The 23,485-nt window shown below is 46.2% G+C and overlaps 1 protein-coding gene across 2 annotated transcripts in view; it reads left to right on the plus strand.

The window, feature by feature from the left end:
• Positions 1–930: 930 nt before the first annotated feature.
• TCN2 (transcobalamin 2) overlaps positions 931–23,485 on the plus strand; it is a 39,980-nt gene continuing 17,425 nt past the window's right edge. The window contains exons 1-3 of one of the 2 annotated variants that reach the window (XM_073676407.1): positions 953–1,083; positions 4,957–5,127; positions 21,049–21,122. In XM_073676407.1, the coding sequence (XP_073532508.1) occupies positions 21,056–21,122 (67 nt within the window). In that variant the 5' untranslated portion in view covers positions 953–1,083; positions 4,957–5,127; positions 21,049–21,055. Of the gene's footprint in view, positions 1,084–4,956; positions 5,128–21,048; positions 21,123–23,485 lie in introns of both variants that reach the window. The other variant, XM_073676406.1, reaches the window with a different exon arrangement.

The raw sequence follows: 23,485 nt of genomic DNA on the forward strand, positions 1-23,485 counted from the left end.
TCTAACAATTGTGAGTAAATCTGAAGACTGCACCCCCACTGTGTCCTAGAATTATCTGCGCCATCACCTGCATTACACTGCACCAACCACAGCTACCTCTTAGTATCACTACATTCTGCCCTGGAGCTAAGATCTGCCTGTGGAGGGCTGAACCATCTCTGCTGCGTCACCACCAGCTCAAGCCCCATATAGCCGCATACCACAGGTGGAGTCACGAACAATATATATATAAAAACTTTATTCCCTTTTACTTAATTCCCCTTTTATTGACCGTCCTGGGTCACGGACCGGGTCACTGCCACCGTTACATCCCCAGCACCTACTGGCCCAGGTGGCGCGTCACAGGCACACTTGTATATGTCCGGCCGCCTGCGCAGTGAGGCTGTGTGATTACCAGCCTCACTGCGCATGCGCAGGGAACATAGCACGTCATAGCGCATGCGCAGTGAAGCTGGTAATCACACAGCCTCACTGCGCAGGCGGCCGGACATATACAAGTGCGCCTGCGCCCCACAATATCAGCGCTTGCCGGGAGCAGGATTCAAATACATGGGCGGCGCCAGCAGTGAGTGAATGCCCCGACCGCCCATGACTGAATATGACAAGCACGCCCCTATGACTGAAAACGCAGGTAGGATCTAAGTATATTAAACGTTATAAAATCATTATAGCTGTACCAATTTTCATGAAAACAGCTTGTTAGTGATGCACATTGTATCACTAACAATGCTATGGGGGCAGTGTAGAGGGCAGCTAGGACCTGACAGGTTCCCTTTAACTCTTGTGCTGCCCAGGTTGCACCAATGAAACGTCCGCCCCTGATTTCTATGTTATTTATGCCTGCAGCCTTTGAGGTTAGAGCCCTGAACACTGATGATTTAGGCTAGGTAACAGCAGAGGACATCATGGGCATTGTGCATTGTGCTGCAGTTACAGTTCCACCTTAAAACTCTTCCTCTTGTCAGTGGGAGGCTGGAGGGGGGAAGTCATGTGACCAGGCAGGCTAGAAAACAAGCAGGGAACAGCATTCTGCAGTCTGGAGGATCCTAAGGGCCTGCAGTGTGATCCATGGTGTGCTGATAGGTGAGTGTGAGCTCCTATGTCATGTTGTCGCCGGTCATTGCATGTGAGCAGATGAGGCTTTAGTTTCTGAAAGTAGTAAGTGTTCCAATCTAAACCGTTTACTATTGATTGTCACTTGTTTCTCCTTTGTACGTCTTCTTCCTTTATGTTATAATCATGTACAGATTATTTACACTTAGTATTGATAAATATACAGAGCCATATAAATATAACTGTACCTATATGTTCTTTTCTGGTATATGGCAGAATACACAATGCTAATAATGCTGTGAATGGCAGTTAGCTGGGTTACAGGGGCATTAGGATTGTAGGAAATTACTTTGTCATAGTTGAGAGTTTTTTTTTATATAATATCAGATTTTGCAAACACACATACATGGGATTGGAAATGGTAATGGCAAGTAACAGTAATTCTAAGGTCTGGTATGAATCAGCTCTTAAGAGTTTACACAGTGGTGTCACTTAGCGTCAAAGTACCAGTGGGTTTCTATAATGAATTATAAAGCCATTTCAACAATATAATTCTTGATAAAAAGGCAAATAATTGTTTACAGGATGGAAGACGAGATCCATGATCAGTTCACCCTGCCGTGAACTACCATCCACACCTGTCAGCTACACGTCAGGCTATGTGTATACAGAGGTTTTTGTGGATTTTTTTTTGGGAACTGATCTGCTTTAAAAAACGCTTGGAAAAAAAATCGCTCTAAAGTGTTTGGAGCATTTTTTTCCACTTCAGGTTTTGAAAATTGTCTGATGAGAAAAAAAAAAGAAAGTGATTGTAACTTCTTTGAAGTGGCTCCTAAGCATTTTCATGCGTTTTTGTCTGCGGATTTGCCATGCTTTTTTTCCAATGCATTGATTAGGAAAAACGCTGGCAAAAACACAAAAAGAATGGACATGCTGCTTCTTTTAACGCACATGAAATTGTGTAAGGAAGGAAAAATCCTGATCATGTGCACAGATCTTGCAAAATCTCATAGAAAATGCTGGGATAAGGTTTGCAATGCGTTTTTGGGGCCAATTCCGCTTGGATATACCGCATAAAAAACGCACCATGTGCACATAGCTTTAAGGAAACTTCTCCAATAAAAAAAACACTGTCCGATCAAAAGGCTGCAAAAAAGGAGTCGGCACTGGCTCTCCTGGTGGCTCGTGTGACATTGGTATAATAGGTGTCACGCAATCCCTGCAGCCAACCAGCGGCTGCTTCACTCTCCCCACCTTCAGAGGTATCACATACATCCTGAGGAAGTAAAAAAGCAGCAGCTCTTCCTTCCTCCAGATGTATGCAATTTGTCTGAAGATGGGGAAAGTGAAGGCAGGGCTGATTGGTCACAGGGATTGCATGACATACCAATGTCACCCAATTCCCGGAAAACCAGTGCCAACACCACTGCAACGGCACCGGAGGTGAGTATAAGGCTAATTGCCCACAATGCATTTTTTAAGCTTTTCCGCAGCGGCAATTCCGCCGCGGAAACGCTTAAAAAACGCTTGGTAGAAGGTCTGCAATGTTCCCCAATGATAATCCGCATGTGCTGTGCACATGCTGCGGAAATTTCCGCTGCGGATTATCATTGTGGAAAAATCCACAGCACTACCATTAATTTTGCGTAATCGCGGCTCTTTTGCCGCCATTGACTTGGATTGAATCGCATAATATCCGCATCACTACATGTGCACATTCGGATATTAAGCGATTCAATGTGCGATGTGACTCTCCTCCAGACCCGGGTACCATAGTACCTCTAAAAAAAAAAAAAAAAGAATTTAACATAAAAAATAAACATTATACTCACCTTCTGATGGCCCCCGATCTCCTTAGCAATGCGTCCTGGCTCCCCGGCGGATCGCGATGGTCTAAAAGGACCTTCCATGATGTCATTTAGTCATGTGACAGGTCACGCGACCGCTGTCCGTGGTCGCGTGACCTGTCACATGACTAAATGACGTCATGGAAGGTCCTTTTAGACCACCGCGAGCCGCCCAACACACCGGACAAACCAGAGAAGGAGATGTTTACAGTATTTTTTACCATTCTTTTACTATTAACTTGGTCACACTATATAAATCCATGCCTGTTGCATGTGAAGAACGCTTCACTTCCGCATGTCCCTGGCAGGAAAACGCATGTACAATTCGCATGTACAATCCGCATGCGTTTTTTCTGCCAGGGAGATGCAGAAATGCTCAGGAAAAAATCCGGAGCATTTCTGCATCGTGGGCACATAGCCTATGGGTATGTGCACACGATGCAGAAATGCTCAGGATTTTTTCCTGAGCGTTTCTGCATCTCTCTGGCAGGAAAAAACGCATGCGGATTGTACATGCGGTTTCCTGCCAGGGACATGCGGAAATGAAGCGGTCTTCACTTTCATTTCCGCATGCGGGTTGACAAGCGCTTCCCAAGCGATTTTAGCATCACTTGGAAAGTGCTTGTCAACTTCACACTATATAAATCCATGCAACCGGCATGGATTTATATAGTGTGTGATGTCAAAAAATAAAAAATAAATCTATACTTTACCCTCTGATGGCCCCCGGTGTCTTGCTTCGCTCGGTCCCGGCTGCCGGCAGTGAAGACTGTAGGACCTTCCGACGTCAGCGTCACGTGACCCGTCACATGACTCTGACGTCAGCGAAGGTCCTTCATTCAACCGCGAAGTGCGCGGGAAGCCGGCAGGACGCAGCGCGGGCCGTCAGAAGGTGAGAATATATATATTTTTTATTTTATTCTTTTTTTTTTAATGGTACCTGGGTCTGGATGAGAGTCCTCTCATCCACACCCGGGTACCATCCGCACATTAGACCGCATGAAAAGCGCATCAACATATACAGTGATGCGGATTCCATGCGGTCTAATGCAAGTCAATGGCGGCAAAAGAGCAGCGTTTCCGCAAAATTAATTGACATGCTGCGGATTTTTGACCGCAGCGTTTACGCTGCGGAAAAATCTGCATCATGGGCACAGCACATGTGGATTTCCATTGGGGAACATTGCTGCCCTTCTACCATGCGTTTTTTATGCGTTTCCGCGGCGTTTACGCAACTGCAAAAACGCCGCGGAAACGCATGAAAAACGCATCGTGTGAACTCAGCCTAAGTGTTATTATTTTACAAGAGGGAAATATAGGCATTGAGAAGGGGTTGTCTGATTACTTTAAAAAAACACTTCAAAAATTCTTCAAAACTGAATCAGAAGTTTTCAAAAAAACTGTGTGCTCAAATCCTCAGGGTTAGGCTTTTCAAGTTTTGAAACATGTCTAGCAAAATTATTGTATCTATTTTTGTCGCATACTATAGAAGCAACAATGGTCATTCTATATGAATACATAAGTTCCTTATTACGGTTCAGTACAACATCCGAGTTGTGCAGAACCGTAATAAGACATCCACAAGCTTCTAGCTGTTTTTTTTCTAGTGACATCTGTATGGCCTACCTCATCTAATCCAACCACATTATGGGGCTATTCTCTTCTAGCTCTGCTTCTTGGGGAGAATAACTCTGCAAGTTTCTGCATGGCACACCATATAGTTGTACGCTGAGTCCCTGCACCTCCTTAGTTCTGAGCCACAGAGACTGCATATTCCTCCCTACCTACAGCCTCCTGCATTGGACTTAATTGTGTGCATAATGCCTTATTGCATTCGGTCTGTTGGACCTTTTCTTTACAATGGAGTGACATTTTATGGTATAGGTTCATGTACTTAATTGTATTAGGACTCATTTCATGAATCACATATTTTCGGTATGTTAATAAGCCATAGATTTATTGAAAAAAAAAAAGTGTCCTGTACGACAAAGAAGTTTGAATAAATCACAGGGATACAAACAAACAGTCCCAATTGTGGAACATTCTTCTGTTACAGAGATTTCTCCTACAAATCTGCCAAGTGGTCACATTCTGGATTTGCCATCAATAAAAATCTCCAATAGTGCCCCCAACTATTTCAGATCTTTACTAGAACTGGTCTTCTCATGGGCTCCAGGGCTCGGGTGTGACTGCCAGCCCTGCACCCATTATTGCTACACCCCTGCTGGTCAGTATATCTGTGTTTGCAGACAATTACCTTTGTATCTTTGAGATGATTTGGGTCTTTTGTAATAACTCAGGTTGACATTTTATGTGAAGCCAGTTTTATGAACTTTCACAGATCAGCTCACTGCAGGATGTCAAAGGTCTCTTACAAGATAATTGGAAGACATTTATTGCAGATAGTGCAGGATCCTCTTCTGCTTCCCCCCTCACAATCGCTGACTGTGTGTTTCTGTGATCTGCTGACTGCTTGTGACCTGTGCAATTGTAATTATTATCTAAGTATTAAACCAGTCATATCTACAGTAGAATCACCTGTATTTATGAGCATAGTTCCCCAATTGAACTCTGCTACCTGACCACCCTTAAGTTGCTGGACGTCTCTTTCATTCCAGAGTAGATCTTTAGCTAAAACATAAAAAATATAAGTATGTTCCAGATACAAATAGTTGTACCCCATACAAGGGGTAGTAGATCATATAACAGTGAATAAAATGAACAATGGAACTCAACCTAAAATATAGTGTCAAAATGAAATACACAAGTCATCCTATCATTATCCTAATCTCTGTACGCCTCACTGAGATCAGTTCTTGAGCAATAACATACAACAGGGCAGGGTGGGGGTTAGTTAGGAACAATACATTATAGATCAAATTAGTAAAACATATTAGGGGCCATTAAAAAGCACAATTAGTTTGTGTGATGCTAGTCACTAAAGTACTTATGGACACGCCGTGAGGTGGGAAAGTCAGAGGTCAAAAGCAAAGAGGGTACGTCATAAACAGAGGGTTGAGGCTTAGGCCTAGTCAGGTCACAGTCCTGGGTCAGAATTCCAAGATGGTAGCGGATCAAGACAAAGGGGCCAGGCAAACGGATGATCAAAGACAAATCAAAGGTTGGTCAACAAAGTTTAAAATACTACTTCTCAAAGCACAGAGCAACACGCCAAACTGAACAGAGCTACAACTGGCAGAGATAAGAGGCAGACAGCCAGCTTAAATAGCCTGAGAATCATTCCGAACAGGAGACACCTGTTGGAAACCCAGTACGCCCTGGCCCTGATTGGGCGACTGGGCTGTCACTCACCAGACTGACAGCTCAGCACACCAAGCCTCAGATTGAACGGCTGAGCTGCCAATCGCGATACTGACAGCTCAACATGGCTCTGCCCCAGATTGAGCGGCTGAGCTGCCACTCAGCACACTGAGAGGAGGAATCATGATAGTACCCACTCTTCTAAGGGGACCACTGGACCCCCAGGTTTCCCAGGAAACCTAGAATGGAAGGCCCTGACCAGGCGATTGGCCTTCACATTTGAGGTTGGAACCTAGCGTGACTCTAGTCACTACTCAGTGTAATGCTAGTCACATACTCACAGACTTACTGTGAGGCAGGATAGTCAAGAGGTCTAGGGTCAGTACCAAAAGGGTACAGAATAGACAAAGGAAAAAGACAAAAGCGTAGTCAGGTAAAACTATGAGTTCAGAGTATCAGGAAGGTAGCGGATCAAGAAAAAAGGGGAAGTCAAATGGATTGTCAAAGGTAAATCCAAGGTCGGCAACGAATATCAGAATACAACTCGGAGCACAGAGCAAATACACACACGACTTGAGCAAAGCTACAATTGGGAATGGTCTGACAATTGTCAGAGTGCTAAATACCCTTGTATTCACTGAGAATGGATGACACCTGGAGGAGATCCCAAAGACCCAGCCAGATAGGACGGCTGAGCTATCATTCACAATGCTCACCCCTTTGCCTCAGATTGGGCAATAGAGCTGTCACAATCCTGACCACTCAGCAAGCCCTCGATCCCATAGGGTGGCTGAACTGTCATTCTCAACGTCCATAGGACACCGTGAGTGGTGGAATCGTTACATTACCCCCTCTTCTAGGGGGCCACCAGACCCCAGGCTTCCCAGGAAACCTACGATGGAAGGCCCTGACCAAACAATCGGCCTTTGTGGCTCGAACTGGCACCCAGGATCTCTCCTCCAGTCCGTATCTGTTCCAGTGGATGAGGTACTGGAGGGAATTACTGACTTTCCAAGAATCTACGATCTTTTGTACCCTGTACTCTAAACTGTCATTGAAAGAAACTGGAGGAGGCGGAGATGAGGAAGACAAAACTGAAGGGACAATCTCCTTTAGCAGTGATCTATAGAACACATAGGGATGCGAAAAGATAGAGGAAGTTTTAATTTAAAGGCCCCTGGATTAACTACCTCCAAAATCTCATACGGGCCAATAAACTTAGGATCCAACTTGCTGATGGGACTTTCAACTTAAGATTTGGTTGTCATCAAAAAATATTATCACTTACTTTAAATATGAGACCCTCTAAACGTTTCCTATCGGCCTTCCATTTCTGGCGAAGCTGAGCCGCCCCAATATTTTTTTTTTTTTTTTTGAACCTCCCTCCAGACATCCCCAAGTTTCTGTATAGCAACCTCTACTGAAGGATACCCAGAACTCATCCTATAAAATTCACCAAAATGCGGATGAGAACCATAATTTAACAAAAAAGGCTAGGTTCCAGTAGGCTGGCTAACCTGACCTTTAAAGCACCACATGTTTTTTTCAGCGCTGGAGTGGTGCTTTAAATGTAGGCCTCCTGCCCCTGTTATACTCCCCTTCCGGCAGCTTCACTGTTTATCGACACCGGAAGTTTCTCACAAGCTGGAAGTCAGAAGTTACGTCACAAGAGCTCAGTGCAAGTCTGAGAGCCAGAATGAGGCTCTCTTAGAGATGTATTGAAAAGTGACCTCCGGCGCACTCCATGAAACACTGGAAACTGCTGGAGACTGACAGAAGTGACACTGGAAAAGGATGAAGGCGGCAGCAGATGAGTATGAGATAGGGGGTAAGGGAATTACATTTAAAGCATCACTCCAGCAAGGCAATAAAAATAAAAAAAAACCTCTGGAGTGGTGCTTTTAAAGGTGAACTGAGCAAGAGGTTAAAATGAGGACCAATCGTCCTGCTGAGCTACAGCAAAACACCTTAAAATTTGTTCAAACAACTGATTCGTCCTTTCTGTCTGACTGTTAGTTTCATGGTGGTAAAAAGAGGAAAATGACAAATCAATCCCCAATTTCTTACAAAACGCTTTCCAGAACTTGGAGACAAATTGCACCCCTTATCAGATACAATGTTCAAAGGGATTCCATGCAATTTCCTGAAGACCTAATGAATTTCCTAGAATGGTTGGCGAATTCTAGAAAACGTTGCAACGCTTTCAGGTCACTAGGTTGGACCCAATCTATTATGGCTTGCACCTTCCAAGGATCCATCCCATCAGCCGATAAAATGAAGCCCCGGAAATTAAATTTCCTGAACATAAAAAATACATTTCTCAATTTTAGCAAACAAAGAATTCTCCTTCAACCTTTGTAATGCTACACAGACATGTTCCTGGTGAGAATCCGAATCAGGTGAAAAAATGTAAATATCATCAAGGTAAATCACAACAAATCTCCTAATGCAATCAGAAAAATATCATTAATAAGGTTTTAAAAACTGCTGGTGCATTGGTTAACCCAAATGGCATGACAAGATTTTCGAATAAACCCTTGAATGTTAAAAACACCATTTTCCACTCATTACCCTTCCAGATGCTTTATCAAATTGTAAGCCCCTTTAAAGTCAAGTTTAGAACACCTTTTAGCACCCATCAGCTAATTATATAGGTCGGAGATGAGTGGAAGTGGGTAAGTATTCTTAACCATGATTTTGTTCAGTTCTCGGAAATCGAGGAACTGCAGGCGCATTACCGCGAGCATATGTCTTGAGGGGATTAAATGCACTGTTAGAGAATCTAGTCATTAAAATGAACACTAAGACCATCTACCTCTGTGCCCCAAATAGTCAACTAATAGAATAAACCATTTAGAAATAAGTTTTTGACAAAGTAAATGCACTACAGAGAAGTTGATGCCTGGAGTTATGATTGTGTAATGGTCTTTCTGCCTCATGGTAGACACTGAATAATGTTATTACTGATGTTCCATAGATCAATTGCACACACTAGTGGTTCATCAAGCTTTGTGAAACTGCCGTAACGTGTGATAGTTTCTGATGATTTGCTACATTATCCTTTGTTCAGTGCTGGTGCAAACATTTAGCTCCTCATAAACTTATAAGTAGCCAAGTATAGCACTCGTCTTTATCAGGTCAATAGTTTGAAGGGAGCAGTCCAGCATGTGTGATCACCAGGACCCAATCATACATTTATTACTGTACCCTCACTGTAACTACACTCATACACAGGCCATCTCTTGGCATTGCTTTCTACAGTACATTGAATTAATTTTCCACGTTCTATAATACTTCCTTCTTAGACTCCCAAGCTAAGAATTCCAACCCTTGACCTTAGATGTCACTCTCAGCCATTATCAGCTGCCACAGTCTTTCTTCCTTCTCCATCAGATGTCTAATGAGGCATGTAGGAAGACACTGAGGAGGAAAAACACCGCTCCACATTGCCAAGCCAGCCAGATGCATTACAGGAGCCACTGGTATGATGTGACTGTGGATTGGCCACCAAAAGAGGAGATGGTGCAGGCAGTTTGTGGGGGCAGAGAAGATGCAGGCCTTGGCACCTTTCTAGATACCTGTCCGTCATCACTGCCTATTTGTGTGGCAGTGATTCTAGTGGAGCAGGTATCTCCTTTACATGCCTAATAATAATTTTTATTTCTATAGCGCCAACATATTCCACAACACTTTACATTTCAGAGGAGACATGTACAGACAAAGACATTACACAGTAACACATAATTCAATAGATACCATGAGTATTATTAAGTGCATGGAGGGTATGTAAACAGATGCTACAAGGGACCAGATTTGGAGGAAAACTTTGGAAAGACAAAATGGAAGTAGTTAGATAAGTGAAGTGAGGCAATAGGCCAGTCTAAAGAAATGCATTTTTAGGGCACATTTAAAACTATGAGTATTGAGAATTAATTGAATTGTCCAGGATAGTGCATTCCTGAAACTTGGCACAGCACGCGAGAAATCTTGGGAATGGGAGGTTGTTATACTTATGTCATTAATGGAACGGAGAGTACGGGTAGGGTAGTAGACAGAGATGAGTGAGGAGATGTAGGGTGGTGCAGAATTGTGGAGAGCTTTGTGGGTGAGAGTGATAAGTTTATATTGGACTCTGTAGCTGATGGACAACCAGTTAAACGATTGGCACAGGGTAGAGGCATTGGTTTAGCAGTTGGCGAGGAATATGATCCTGGCTGCTGCATTCAGGATGGATGGAGAGGGTTTGGTAAGAGGGAGACCGATTAGTAGAGAGTTGCAATAGTCCAGACAAGAATGAATAAGAGCAACAGTAAGAGTTTTTGCCGAGTCAAAGGTAAGGAAAGGTAGAATTCTAGAGATGTTCTTGAGGTGCAGGTGACATGAGTAACAGAATGACCGGATGTAGGGAATGAAGGAAAGATCTGAGTCAAATATAACCTCAAGACAGCGGGCGTGCTGCTTGGGAGTTATGATAGAGTCATATATGGAAATGGTAATATTGGGTTTAGGAAGTTTAGTAGAAGGAATAAACACAAGGAGTTCAGTTTTTGACAAATTCAGTTTTAGATAAAGGGAGGACATGATGTTAGAGACAGCGGACAGACAATCACTGGTATTTTGTAGTAATGCAGGGGTGATGTCAGGAGACGATGTGTATAATTGGGTGTCATCAGCATAGAGATGGTACTGAAAACCAAGTCTGCTGATGGTTTGTCCAATAGGGGCGGTGTACAAGGAGAAAAGGATGGGGCCTAGGACTGAACCCAGAGGAACCCCGACAGGGGAAGATGAGAGGAAGAGGATGCAGCAAACAATACAGTGAAGAAGTGGTCAGAAAGGAAGGAGGAGAACCAAGAGCGAGCAGCATCCATGAGACTGATAGAGCAGAGTATAGTGAGGAGGAGCTGGTGATCCACAGTGTGGAATGCTGCAGAGAGATCTAGGAGAATCAGCAGGGAGCAGTGACCATTAGATTTAGCTGTTAATTAGAGACTTTAGTGAGGGCAGTTTCAGTAGATTGTAAGGAGTGAAAAGCATTGTATAGGGTCAAGAAGAGAGTGATCTGAGAGATAGCATCAAGAGATGTCATCATGATTAGTAGGATTAGTCAGAATTGACCTGTAAGCTATCCCAGATCACAACTAAGAATACAAACAATCTTAGAAAAGGTAATGTAATGCGTAGTAAACGCTGCAGTTTGTTTCTCCCCTGTATATTTGTGTCATGTAAGGGCAGAATGGTGCATAGGCAGAAAGAAGCCCTTGGCAGAAGCCGAATGTGGGCCCCTTTCAGGTCAAGGGCAGGTTGATCATAAAGCTTATTTCTATTGATTTTGATCATAAGGCTTATTTCTATTGGTTCTGCAACAACTGTTTCATCACTGTAACATTTTTTCTGCTACAGTATAAAATAGTTAATCATAAAAACCTTAAAACATTATATTTTATTAGATATGCATTAAAACAACAAATGGACAAGTAAAGAACATACAAAATTCCCAAAAGACAGACATAATGTACTGATACTTAAGGTAGCTCTGTTATACCCTAAACTGTTAGCCTGATAAGTTGTGCCTGACTGACCTCGAAGGTTGGCACCCTAAAGCCTGCAAAAGATGGCGCCCCGGGTCCTCGACGGCTGTCCCTATACGCCCCTATAAGGCCCTATGTTAGCAGGAAATAATATCTAATGGATACAGTGTAAAAAGGAGAAGAAATTAATGTGATTTATAGACACATCAACATATGTCTCAGTTAGGGTATACACAGAAATGTTAGTTCTCAATTCCTCTATGATACATTGTAATATCCAAATAATAATACTATAGTATCAAGATCCAGACAACTGGACCAGACTTCCTCGCTATATCCCAGGATATCTAGACCTCCTGATGAACCATACATGAGGAAACGCGTAGAGGCAATGAAAAGGACATACAGTACAGACCAAAAGTTTGGACACACCTTCTTATTTAAAGATTTTCCTGTATTTTCATGACTATGAAAATTGTACATTCACACTGAAGGCATCAAAACTATGAATTAACACATGTGGAATTATATACTTAACAAAAAAGTGTGAAACAACTGAAAATATGTCTTATATTCTATGTTCTTCAAAGTAGCCACTTTTTGTTTTGATGACTGCTTTGCACACTCTTGGCATTCTCTTGATGAGCTTCAAGAGGTAGTCACCGGAAATGGTCTTCCAACAATCTTGAAGGAGTTCCCAGAGATGCTTAGCACTTGTTGGCCCTTTTGCCTTCACTCTGCGGTCCAGCTCACCCCAAACCATCTCGATTGGGTTTAGGTCTGGTGACTGTGGAGGCTAGGTCATCTGGCGTAGCACCCCATCACTCTCCTTCATTGTTAAATAGCCCTTACACAGCCTGGAGGTGTGTTTGGGGTCATTGTCCTGTTGAAAAATAAATGATGTGTAACGGGTCTGGGAGGCGGAACCTCTGAGCTACTATACAAGGGGGCGGTCCTTGTAAGGGAGCAGGTGGCGACCAGGCAGGCAGTCACAGCAGGTGACCGGGACAGTCTCTGGAAGAACGGGCAGGAGGTCACGGCAAGTGACCGGGGCAGTCTCTGGATGAACGGGCAGATGGTCACGGCAAATGACCGGGGCAGTCTCTGGGTAAAGGGTTGGTACGACCTGTGGCGGCTGAAGGTAGACGTGAGCTCCCAGGTGAGCAGGCGAGAGTCTCTGGATAAACTGCATGTGACGGCGGAGCCTCCAGGAAGACCAACAGACAGGCGGCAGATGAGCGCTCCCAGGTGAGCGGGCAGAAGTCTCTGGACAGGCGGGTGGTCACAGCACGTGACGGCAGAGCCTCCAGGTAGGCTAGCAGACAGGCAGCAGATGAGCGCTCCCAGGTGAGCGGGCAGGAGTCACTGGACAGGCAGGTGGTCACAGCACGTGACGGCGGAGCCTCCAGGTAGGCTAGCAGGCAGGTAGCAGATGTGCGCTCCCAGGTGAGCGGGCAAGCTGGTCCATAGACAGACTGACAGGAGTTGGAAGGCAGACCGTCGGACCTCAGGCAAGCAGGCAGGTAGCTGATGTGCGCTCCCAGGTGAGCGGGCAAGCTGGTCCTTAGACAGACTGACAGGAGTTGTAAGGCAGACCGTCGGACCTCAGGCTAGCAGGCAGGTAGCAGAATATCAGGCAGGAATAAGACAGCAAGCTGGCAGGAATCTGGCAGGTAACTGGCAACGGGACCTGAGGGCTGAAGCAGAGTAGTGAACAGTGCAACAACATTGCTCGGGCACCTCCATTTTGGAGGAGGTGCCTTATATATGGTGAAGTCCTCCGGCCATTGGCCGGGGACTCCTTAGGACGGCGCGCGCTCTCCCTCCCTCTTAAAGGGGCCGCGCGCGCCGTCCTAAGGAGCGCGCGCTGCCAGCAGAGCGGGAGGAGGACGCCGGGCACGGAGCAGAGAGGTAAGGGGAACAGCGTCCCTGCCTAGCAGAAGGCAGGGACGCCGGCGCTACAGTACCCCCCCCTTTAGGCCCCCCCTTTTTTGGGCCAGACAGAAATTTAGCAAGGATAAGAGGGGCATGGATGTTCTCCCGGGGCTCCCACGTTCTCTCCTCAGGACCAAACCCCTTCCAATCTACTAGAAAAAAGGTCTTTTCTCTTACCCTTTTGGTGGCAAGAATGTTCTCTACCTCAAACTCGTCCTCAGCAGAAACCGGAGCAGGAGGCGTACCTGTAGACTTGGAAAAAGAGTTAAGTACCACAGGTTTGAGGAGAGATACATGGAAGGAGTTAGGGATCCGTAAGTTGGCCGGGAGTTTCAATTTATAGGCCACCGGGTTGATCTGACTGATGACCTCCAGAGGACCGATGAACCGAGGCCCTAACTTGTAAGAAGGTATCTTGAGTCAGACATATTTAGATGAGAGCCAGACTTTATCTCCAGGACGAAATTGTGGAGGATCCAGGCGTTTTTTGTCAGCGTGTCTTTTCATCCGTTCGGACGACTGAAGGAGTGCGGATCGGGTACTCTCCCAAATGGAGGAAAATTTGCTAACGAGAGATTCCGCAGCCGGGTTGTCCACAGAGGTGGAGACAGGAAAAGGAATCCGAGGATGCTGACCGAAGACTACAAAAAACGGGGATTTGGAGGAGGATTCGCTCTCGTGATTGTTATAAGAGAACTCGGCCCATGGTAGGAGATCCACCCAGTCTGAATGATGAGCATTAACGAAGTGCCGGAGGTAACTGGTCAGGTTCTGATTGATCCGCTCCACTTGACCATTGGACTGTGGGTGGTAAGCGGAAGAGAAGTCCAGGGTGACGTCTAGCAGTTTACAAGTGGCTCTCCAGAAGCGTGAGGTGAACTGTACCCCACGATCCGACACGATGTGGAGGGGCAGGCCATGAAGACGAAAGATGTGACGAATAAAGTCTTTAGCTAGCTCGGGTGCAGACGGGAGGCCTGGCAGGGGAACGAAATGAGCCATCTTGGAGAAGCGGTCAGCGACCACCCAAATGACCGTACAACCGGCAGAGACTGGGAGGTCAGTTATAAAGTCCATTGCTATATGCTGCCAGGGGGCAGCAGGTACAGAAAGCGGAAGGAGGCGACCGGCTGGCAGATGTCTCGGAACCTTGTTGCGGGCGCAGGACACACAGGCAGAAACAAAGTCTATTACGTCTTTGTGCAGGGTAGGCCACCAGTAGTGCCGGGTAATAAGCTGGAGGGTCTTTTTCTGACCGGCGTGGCCAGCCAGTTTAGACGAGTGACCCCAGTGAAGGATCTTCTCCCGATCAGGTACTGATACGAACGTCTTTCCGGGAGGGAGACGATTTAGACTCACGGGAGCCACCTGCATTACTCTGGCGGGATCGATGATGTGTTTCGGATCTTCCTCGAGATCAGACACCAGAAAGGATCGAGACAAGGCGTCCGCCTTGACGTTTTTGTCAGCCGGGCGAAAATGAAGAACAAAATCAAAGCGAGCAAAAAACAAGGACCACCGGGCTTGGCGCGGGTTAAGTCTCTGGGCATGCTGGAGGTAAGCCAAGTTCTTGTGGTCAGTGTAAATTATTACCGGGTGAAGAGCCCCCTCGAGCAGGTAACGCCACTCCTCCAATGCCAGTTTGATGGCCAATAACTCTCGGTCTCCTATGGAATAATTGCGCTCTGAGGAGGAGAAGAGTTTCGAGAAGAAGCCGCAAGTTACCATCCTCCCGGAAGATGATTTTTGAGTAAGTACCGCTCCGGCTCCAGAGTAGGGGAGGCGTCAACTTCCAGGAAGAACTGCTTGTTGCCGTCCGGGCGATGCAGCACCGGGGCGGAAGAGAAGGCCTGTTTTAAGGAAAGAAAGGCCTCCTCTGCTTCGGGCGGCCACTCTTTGGGATTAGTACCCTTACGGGTGAGCGCGGAAATTGGGGCAGTCCGGGAAGAGAAGTGTGGTATGAAGAGGCGGTAGTAGTTGGCGAAGCCCAGGAACCGCTGAATGGCCTTCAACCCCTCCGGTCGAGGCCATTTCTCGATGGCAGACAGTTTCTCTGGATCCATTCGTAGGTCGGTCTGAGAAATAATGTAGCCCAAAAACGGAAGCGAGGTCTGCTCAAAGAGGCACTTCTCGTATTTAGCGAAGAGGTGATTCTGCCTGAGCCTGAGCAGGACCTGACGAACGTCCCTCCGGTGAGTCTGGAGATCCGGAGAGAAGACCAAGATGTCGTCCAGGTACACCACTACGCAGGAGTAGAGAAGGTCCCGGAAGATGTCATTGACCAACTCTTGAAAGACGGCAGGAGCGTTACAGAGACCAAAGGGCATTACCAAATATTCATAGTGGCCGTCCCGGGTGTTGAATGCCGTCTTCCATTCATCCCCCTGACGGATACGAACCAGGTTGTACGCCCCACGGAGGTCCAGTTTGGTGAAGATTCTAGCCCCCCTCAGACGATCAAATAACTCCGGAATGAGCGGAAGGGGGTACTTATTCTTCACCGTGATCTGGTTAAGGCCTCTATAGTCTATACAGGGACGGAGAGAGCCGTCCTTCTTTTTGACGAAAAAGAAGCCTGCTCCCGCCGGGGAGGTAGATTTCCGGATGAATCCCCTGGCCAGATTCTCCTCAATATATTCGGACATCGACCGGGTCTCAGCAGCGGATAATGGATAAATACGCCCACGGGGAGGAGTAGTACCGGGTAACAGGTCGATAGGGCAGTCGTATGGTCTATGAGGGGGTAGTGTCTCTGCCTCCTTTTTATTAAAGACATCAGCATAAGACCAATAAGGAATCGGAAGTCCAGGTAGATTAGCTGGGGTAGGAGAAGGACGGACGGGATGGACGGGAACCAGACAGGTCTTATGGCAGTCCTGTCCCCAGCGAAGGACTTCTCCGGTCTGCCAGTCAAGCAGGGGTGCATGTCTCTGGAGCCAAGGTAGACCTAGCAAGAGGGCGTGAGAGAGTCCAGGCAGAACATGAAACGAGATACTCTCAGAATGCAGCATTCCCACCTGCAGAGTAATGGATTCGGTGATGAGTTGGATGGGGCGTGGTAAGAGACCCCCATCCACGGCAGCAACAGACAAGGGTACAGCCAGAGGTTTGGTGGGGATGCGGTATTTCTCTACCAGGGACTGTGAAATAAGATTCCCGGCTGCTCCAGAGTCAAGTTGGGCTAGTTCGAAATAACGGTTCTCCCCGCAGACGATTGAGACTGACAGCAGCAGAGATGGAGAGGATTTATTCTTGTCTAGGTCGACCTCTCTGAGCGAACCTAGACACAGGCGTTTCCCGACCTCTCCGGGCAGGCACGGATCCGGTGCTCCTTACTGCCGCAGTAGAAGCAGCTCCCCTCGGCACTGCGTAAGTCCTGACGGGTTTTGACCATCTTGGTCTGGTCGACCTGCATAGGCTCAGGAGAGTGTACCTGGGGAGAGACGGAGGGAGTGACGGGTTTCTGAAAAGTAGGAGCTAGATGTGGAAACCTCCTCTCACGGGTGACCTCTTTGGCACGCTCCTGGAACCGTAGGTCAATCCGGGTGGCAAGAGTTATTAGGACATCGAGAGTGGTAGGAATGTCCCGACCGGCAAGTTCATCTTTAATACGGCCGGACAGACCCTCCCAGAAGACGGATACCAGAGCGTCGTTATCCCAGGCCAGCTCCGAGGCAAGGGTACGGAACCGTATGGCATATTGGCCCACGGTGAGACTTCCCTGACGGTGACGGAGGCGTAGCAGTGATGATGCGGATGAGGTCTTCCGTCCGGGTTCGTCGAAGACTTTCTGGAAAGCCGTGAGAAAGGCAGGCAAGTCGGACACCAGGGGGTCTCCTCTCTCCCATAGAGGATTTAGCCAGGCCAGGGCCTCCCCGGTAAGATGGGACATGATGAAGGCAATTTTGGCCCGGTCGGAGTTAAACTGGTGGGACAGGAGTTCAAAGTGCAGGGTGCACTGATTTATGAAGCCCCAAGCCTGGGCGGAGTCGCCTCCGAAGCGAGGAGGTGCAGAAAGCCGGGGTCCGGGGTAGGATACCATGGTATTAGTGGGCAGCGGAGCTGCCGGATTGCGAGTCATGGCACTGGCGGAGGTTGCTGGCGGAGCAGTCAGAGTGTCCAGGCGAGAATTGACATTCCGCAGGTGACCCAGGATGGACTCCTGTTGGGACCTCTGACGGGACAGTTCATGACACAGGTCCGAGAGAGAGGGAGCTTGGGTGCCACCGGGTTCCATGGCCCGAGCAAACTGTAACGGGTCTGGGAGGCGGAACCTCTGAGCTACTATACAAGGGGGCGGTCCTTGTAAGGGAGCGGGTGGCGACCAGGCAGGCAGTCACAGCAGGTGACCGGGACAGTCTCTGGAAGAACGGGCAGGAGGTCACGGCAAGTGACCGGGGCAGTCTCTGGATGAACGGGCAGATGGTCACGGCAAATGACCGGGGCAGTCTCTGGGTAAAGGGTTGGTACGACCTGTGGCGGCTGAAGGTAGACGTGAGCTCCCAGGTGAGCAGGCGAGAGTCTCTGGATAAACGGGTGGTCACAGCATGTGACGGCGGAGCCTCCAGGAAGACCAACAGACAGGCGGCAGATGAGCGCTCCCAGGTGAGCGGGCAGAAGTCTCTGGACAGGCGGGTGGTCACAGCACGTGACGGCGGAGCCTCCAGGTAGGCTAGCAGGCAGGTAGCAGATGTGCGCTCCCAGGTGAGCGGGCAAGCTGGTCCATAGACAGACTGACAGGAGTTGGAAGGCAGACCGTCGGACCTCAGGCAAGCAGGCAGGTAGCTGATGTGCGCTCCCAGGTGAGCGGGCAAGCTGGTCCTTAGACAGACTGACAGGAGTTGTAAGGCAGACCGTCGGACCTCAGGCTAGCAGGCAGGTAGCAGAATATCAGGCAGGAATAAGACAGCAAGCTGGCAGGAATCTGGCAGGTAACTGGCAACGGGACCTGAGGGCTGAAGAAGAGTAGTGAACAGTGCAACAACATTGCTCGGGCACCTCCATTTTGGAGGAGGTGCCTTATATATGGTAAAGTCCTCCGGCCATTGGCCGGGGACTCCTTAGGACGGCGCGCGCGGCCCCTTTAAGAGGGAGGGAGAGCGCGCGCGCCCTAAGCACAGTGGTCGGGAAGGAGCGCGCGCTGCCAGCAGAGCGGGAGGAGGACGCCGGGCACGGAGCAGAGAGGTAAGGGGAACAGCGTCCCTGCCTAGCAGAGGGCAGGGACGCCGGCGCTACATGATGGTCCAACTAAACGCAAACCGGATGAAATAGCATGCTGCTGCAAGATGCTGTGGTAGCCATGCTGGTTCAGTATGCCTTCAATTTTGAATAAATCCCCAACAGTGTCACCAGCAAAGCACCCCGACATCATCACACCTCCTCCTCCATGCTTCACGGTAGGAACCAGGCATGTAGGGTCCATCCGTTCACCTTTTCTGCGTCGCACAAAGACAACGTCGTTGGAACCAAAGATCTCAAATTTGGACTCATTAGACCAAAGCACAGATTTCCACTGGTCTAATGTCCATTCCTTGTGTTCTTTAGTCCAAACAAGTCTCTTCTGCTTGTTGCCTGCTGCACAAAGTCTCCTCTTAACAGTTGTTGAAGAGATGTGTCTGCTAGTAGAACTCTGTGTGGCATTGACCTGGTCTCTAATCTGAGCTGCTGTTAACCTGCGATTTCTGAGGCTGGTGACTCGGATAAACTTATCCTCAGAAGCAGAGGTGACTCTTGGTCTTCCTTTCTTGGGACAGTCCTCATGTGAGCCAGTTTCTTTGTAGCGCTTGATGTTTTTTGCAACTGCACTTGGGGACACTTTCAAAGTTTTCCCAATTTTTCGCACTGACTGACCTTCATTTCTTAAAGTAATGATGGCCACTCGTTTTTCTTTACTTAGCTGCTTTTTTCTTGCCATAATACAAATTCTAACAGTCTATTCAGTAGGACTATCATCTGTGTATCCACCTGACTTCTGCACAACACAACTGATGGTCCCAACCCCATTTATAAGGTAAGAAATCCCACTTATTAAACCTGACAGGGTACACCTGTGAAGTGAAAACCATTTCCTGTGACTACCTCTTGAAGCTCATCAAGAGAATGCCAAGAGTGTGCAAAGCAGTCATCAAAGCAAAAGGTGGCTACTTTGAAGAACCTAGAATATAACACATATTTTCAGTTGTTTCACACTTTTTTGTTAAATATATAATTCCACATGTGTTAATTCATTGTTTTGATGCCTTCAGTGTGAATGTACAATTTTCATAGTCATGAAAATACAGAAAAATCTTTAAATGAGAAGGTGTGTCCAAACTTTTGGTCTGTACTGTAAGTAATGTCAAGGTTTTTTCTCTTTTATATCCAGCACTGGTACTTTATCATAAACCATCTTCCTTATAACTGAAGTGAATTATTACCATTTACTCCCTGGGATATAGTGATATTATCATTTGGGTATAACAATGTATCATAGAGGAATAGAGAACTAATATTTCTGTGTATACCCCAACTGAGACATTTTGTTGATGTGTCTATAAATCACATTTATTTCTTCTCTTTTTTGCAATGTGCCGTGTTCATTAGATATTATTCCCTGCTAATATAGGGGTGTATAGGGACAGCCGTCGAGGAAGGGGCGCCATCTATTGCAGACTTTAGGGTGTCAACCTCCGCAGTGAGGCAGGCACAGCTTATCAGGCAGGTTTAGGGTATAACAGAGTTACCTTAGGTATCGGGACATTAAGTCTCCCTTTTGGGGATTTTGTATGTTCTTAACTTGTCCATTTGTTGTTGTAATGCATATCTAATAAAATTTGAGGTTTTAAGGTTTTTATGATTAACTATGTTTGATGACCTTACATAGACTATATATTTTTGCACGTTATGTTTACTACAGTATATCACAAAATAAACATTATGGGTAGGTGCACATTGGCTGCTTTTAAACAAGTAAACTGTAATGTCACCATAGGACCACATTCACCAGATGGAGGCCAAAAGTGTGTACATTTGGCCTCCACGTGGCCTGTATGTTCGTGGGCTTTCCTATACAGAGGGCTACTGCAAAGACTCAAATACCAAGCTGTAAAAGATTCTTTATAGTGAAGGACGAAGGCCTCGGCATCCATCCTGATTGTGCACACTGTGGGGCTCAAAACTCTGAGTGTTGCACCGACATAGAGAGGACCAGGCCTAACACAGTCCTATAAGTAATCGAGTGGACACTGGGGAGAACTGCAATTTTTTAAGATAATAGTTAATGCTACTTTTATGGCCAGTGTGCAGTCAGCACAGACTTTCTATATGTTGTATCTGCTCTTGTGTGATGGACCCAGAAATTCCGTGGACACATCTGGATATGTGTAATGGATTTCTTTACAATATGAATGTCTCTGTTGATACAAGATTTGTTTCTCTTACAGATAAGTAATGGCTCTAAACTGGCGAGTCGTGATCATTTTGGTGCAAGCTTTTATTGTATCCGTGAAGTTATGTGGTGAGTAAAATAATGAAACCCACTTTTGGAAGGGTTAAAGGATAAATATTTTTAGACCCCTTAGGCCTCGCTCACACGACCGTATAAATCGGACGAGTGCAATCTGATAAAAAACGGTATTGCACTTGCACCAATGTTGTTCATTGAGGCAGTGCAGGTCTGCAGATTTATTCTCAGCTGTATTCGGTGTGTGTAAATATATCGAAATTGGATGGATGCGAGAGAAATCGGATGCCGAGATAAAAATCAGATCAGAATACATGGATATCTCAAATATCAGATCCCCACTGATCATAAATTGATGGCATATCCCAGCTATCTGCCATTAGGCAAAACCAAATAAAACTAATTAAACCACAATCAACAAAGTCCAGTTGGTAAATGTTAGATCCAACAAGTAGGCTATTCAGCTGTTCCCTTTAAAGCTGAATTCACATCCTTGTATGCGGAAAAAAAAACAACTCTTTTTTTTTCAGTGTGCTGGGTCCGATTTTCATCCCTTTTTGGCCCGTGTGTCCCGCTCCTCCACCACTACCGCTCCCCCCACACCCCACATATTTATACACCCCCCCCAACTATAAGACGTACCCCCCATTTTCCTCCAAAATTTTGGAGGAAAAAAGTGCGTCTTATAGTCCTAAAAATACGGTATATGGTATCCTTGTGCTCTCCATATATATATATATATTATATTATAATTATTTTTTTTTTTAGTGGATCCATTCACTTGAATGGTTGAGTTTGGTCAGCAAATCACACAAGAGTAGGACGCGTGTCTGAGTTTGGTCAGCAAATCACACAAGAGTAGGACGCGTGTCTGTTTTTTTTCATGTAAACCGGTCAGCATAAAAAAACTGCCATGTGAAAATGTCCACAAAAAATAAAAAAATATAATTTGTCTGAGAAAAACACTGAGCACACATACAACAAATGGACGTGTGGATGAGGCCTAACTCCTGTATAGTCTCTGCACAGAGAGGCCTCATCTTTACTCGATCGCTGCTTCATACTGACTCTTTCTCACTGCAGTTGTTGTGAGCAGGACAATGGGATTTGGGCCCCCTGTACTAGTGATTAGTGGAGCCCCCAGTGACTGAACATTCATTAATGGTTGGTTGTAGAAAACACACACACACATATATATATATATATATATATATATATATATATATATATATATATATATATATATATATATATATACAGTACAGACCAAAAGTTTGGACACACCTTCTCATTTAAAGATTTTTCTGTATTTTCACGACTTTGAAAATTGTACATTCACACTGAAGGCATCAAAACTATGAATTAACACATGTGGAATTATATACTTAACAAAAAAGTGTGAAACAACTGAAAATATGTCTTATATTCTTGGTTCTTCAAAGTAGCCACCTTTTGCTTTGATGACTGCTTTGCACACTCTTGGCATTCTCTTGATGAGCTTCAGGTGTGCCCTGTCAGGTTTAATAAGTGGGATTTCTTGCCTTATAAATGGGGCTGGGACCATCAGTTGTGTTGTGCAGAAGTCAGGTGGATAAACAGCTGATAGTCCTACTGAATAGACTGTTAGAATTTGTATTATGGCAAGAAAAAAGCAGCTAAGTAAAGAAAAACGAGTGGCCATCATTACTTTAAGAAATAATTTAAGGTCAGTCAGTCCGAAAAATTGAGCAAACTTTGAAAGTGTCCCCAAGTGCAGTTGCAAAAACCATCAAGCGCCACAAAGAAACTGGCTCACATGAGGACCGCCCCAGGAAAGGAAGACCAAGAGTCACCTCTGCTTCTGAGGATAAGTTTATCCGAGTCACGAGCCTCAGAAATCGCAGGTTAGCAGCATCTCAGATTAGAGACCAGGTCAATGCCACACAGAGGTCTAGCAGCAGACACATCTCTACAACAACTGTTAAGAGGAGACTTTGTGCAGCAGGCCTTCATGGACAAAATAGCTGCTAGGAAACCACTGCTAAGGGCAGGAAACAAGCAGAAGAGACTTGTTTGGGCTAAAGAATACAAGGAATGGACTTTAGACCAGTGGAAATCTGTACTTTGGTCTGATGAGTCCAAATTTGAGATATTTGGTTCCAACCACCGTGTTTTTGTGCAACGCAGAAAAGGTGAACAGATGGACTCTACATGCCTGGTTCCCACCGTGAAGCATGGAGGAGGAGGTGTGATGGTGTGGGGGTGCTTTGCTGGGGATTTATTCAAAATTGAAGGCATACTGAACCAGCATGGCTACCACAGCATCTTGCAGCGGCATGCTATTCCATCCGGTTTGTGTTTAGTTGGACCATCATTTATTTTTCAACAGGACAATGACCCCAAACACACCTCCAGGCTGTGTAAGGGCTATTTGACCA

The sequence above is a fragment of the Phyllobates terribilis genome, unplaced genomic scaffold (assembly GCF_046119375.1).
Source record: "Phyllobates terribilis strain yellow unplaced genomic scaffold, ASM4611937v1 Scaffold_1__5_contigs__length_1240528914, whole genome shotgun sequence".
NCBI lineage: Eukaryota > Metazoa > Chordata > Amphibia > Anura > Dendrobatidae > Phyllobates > Phyllobates terribilis.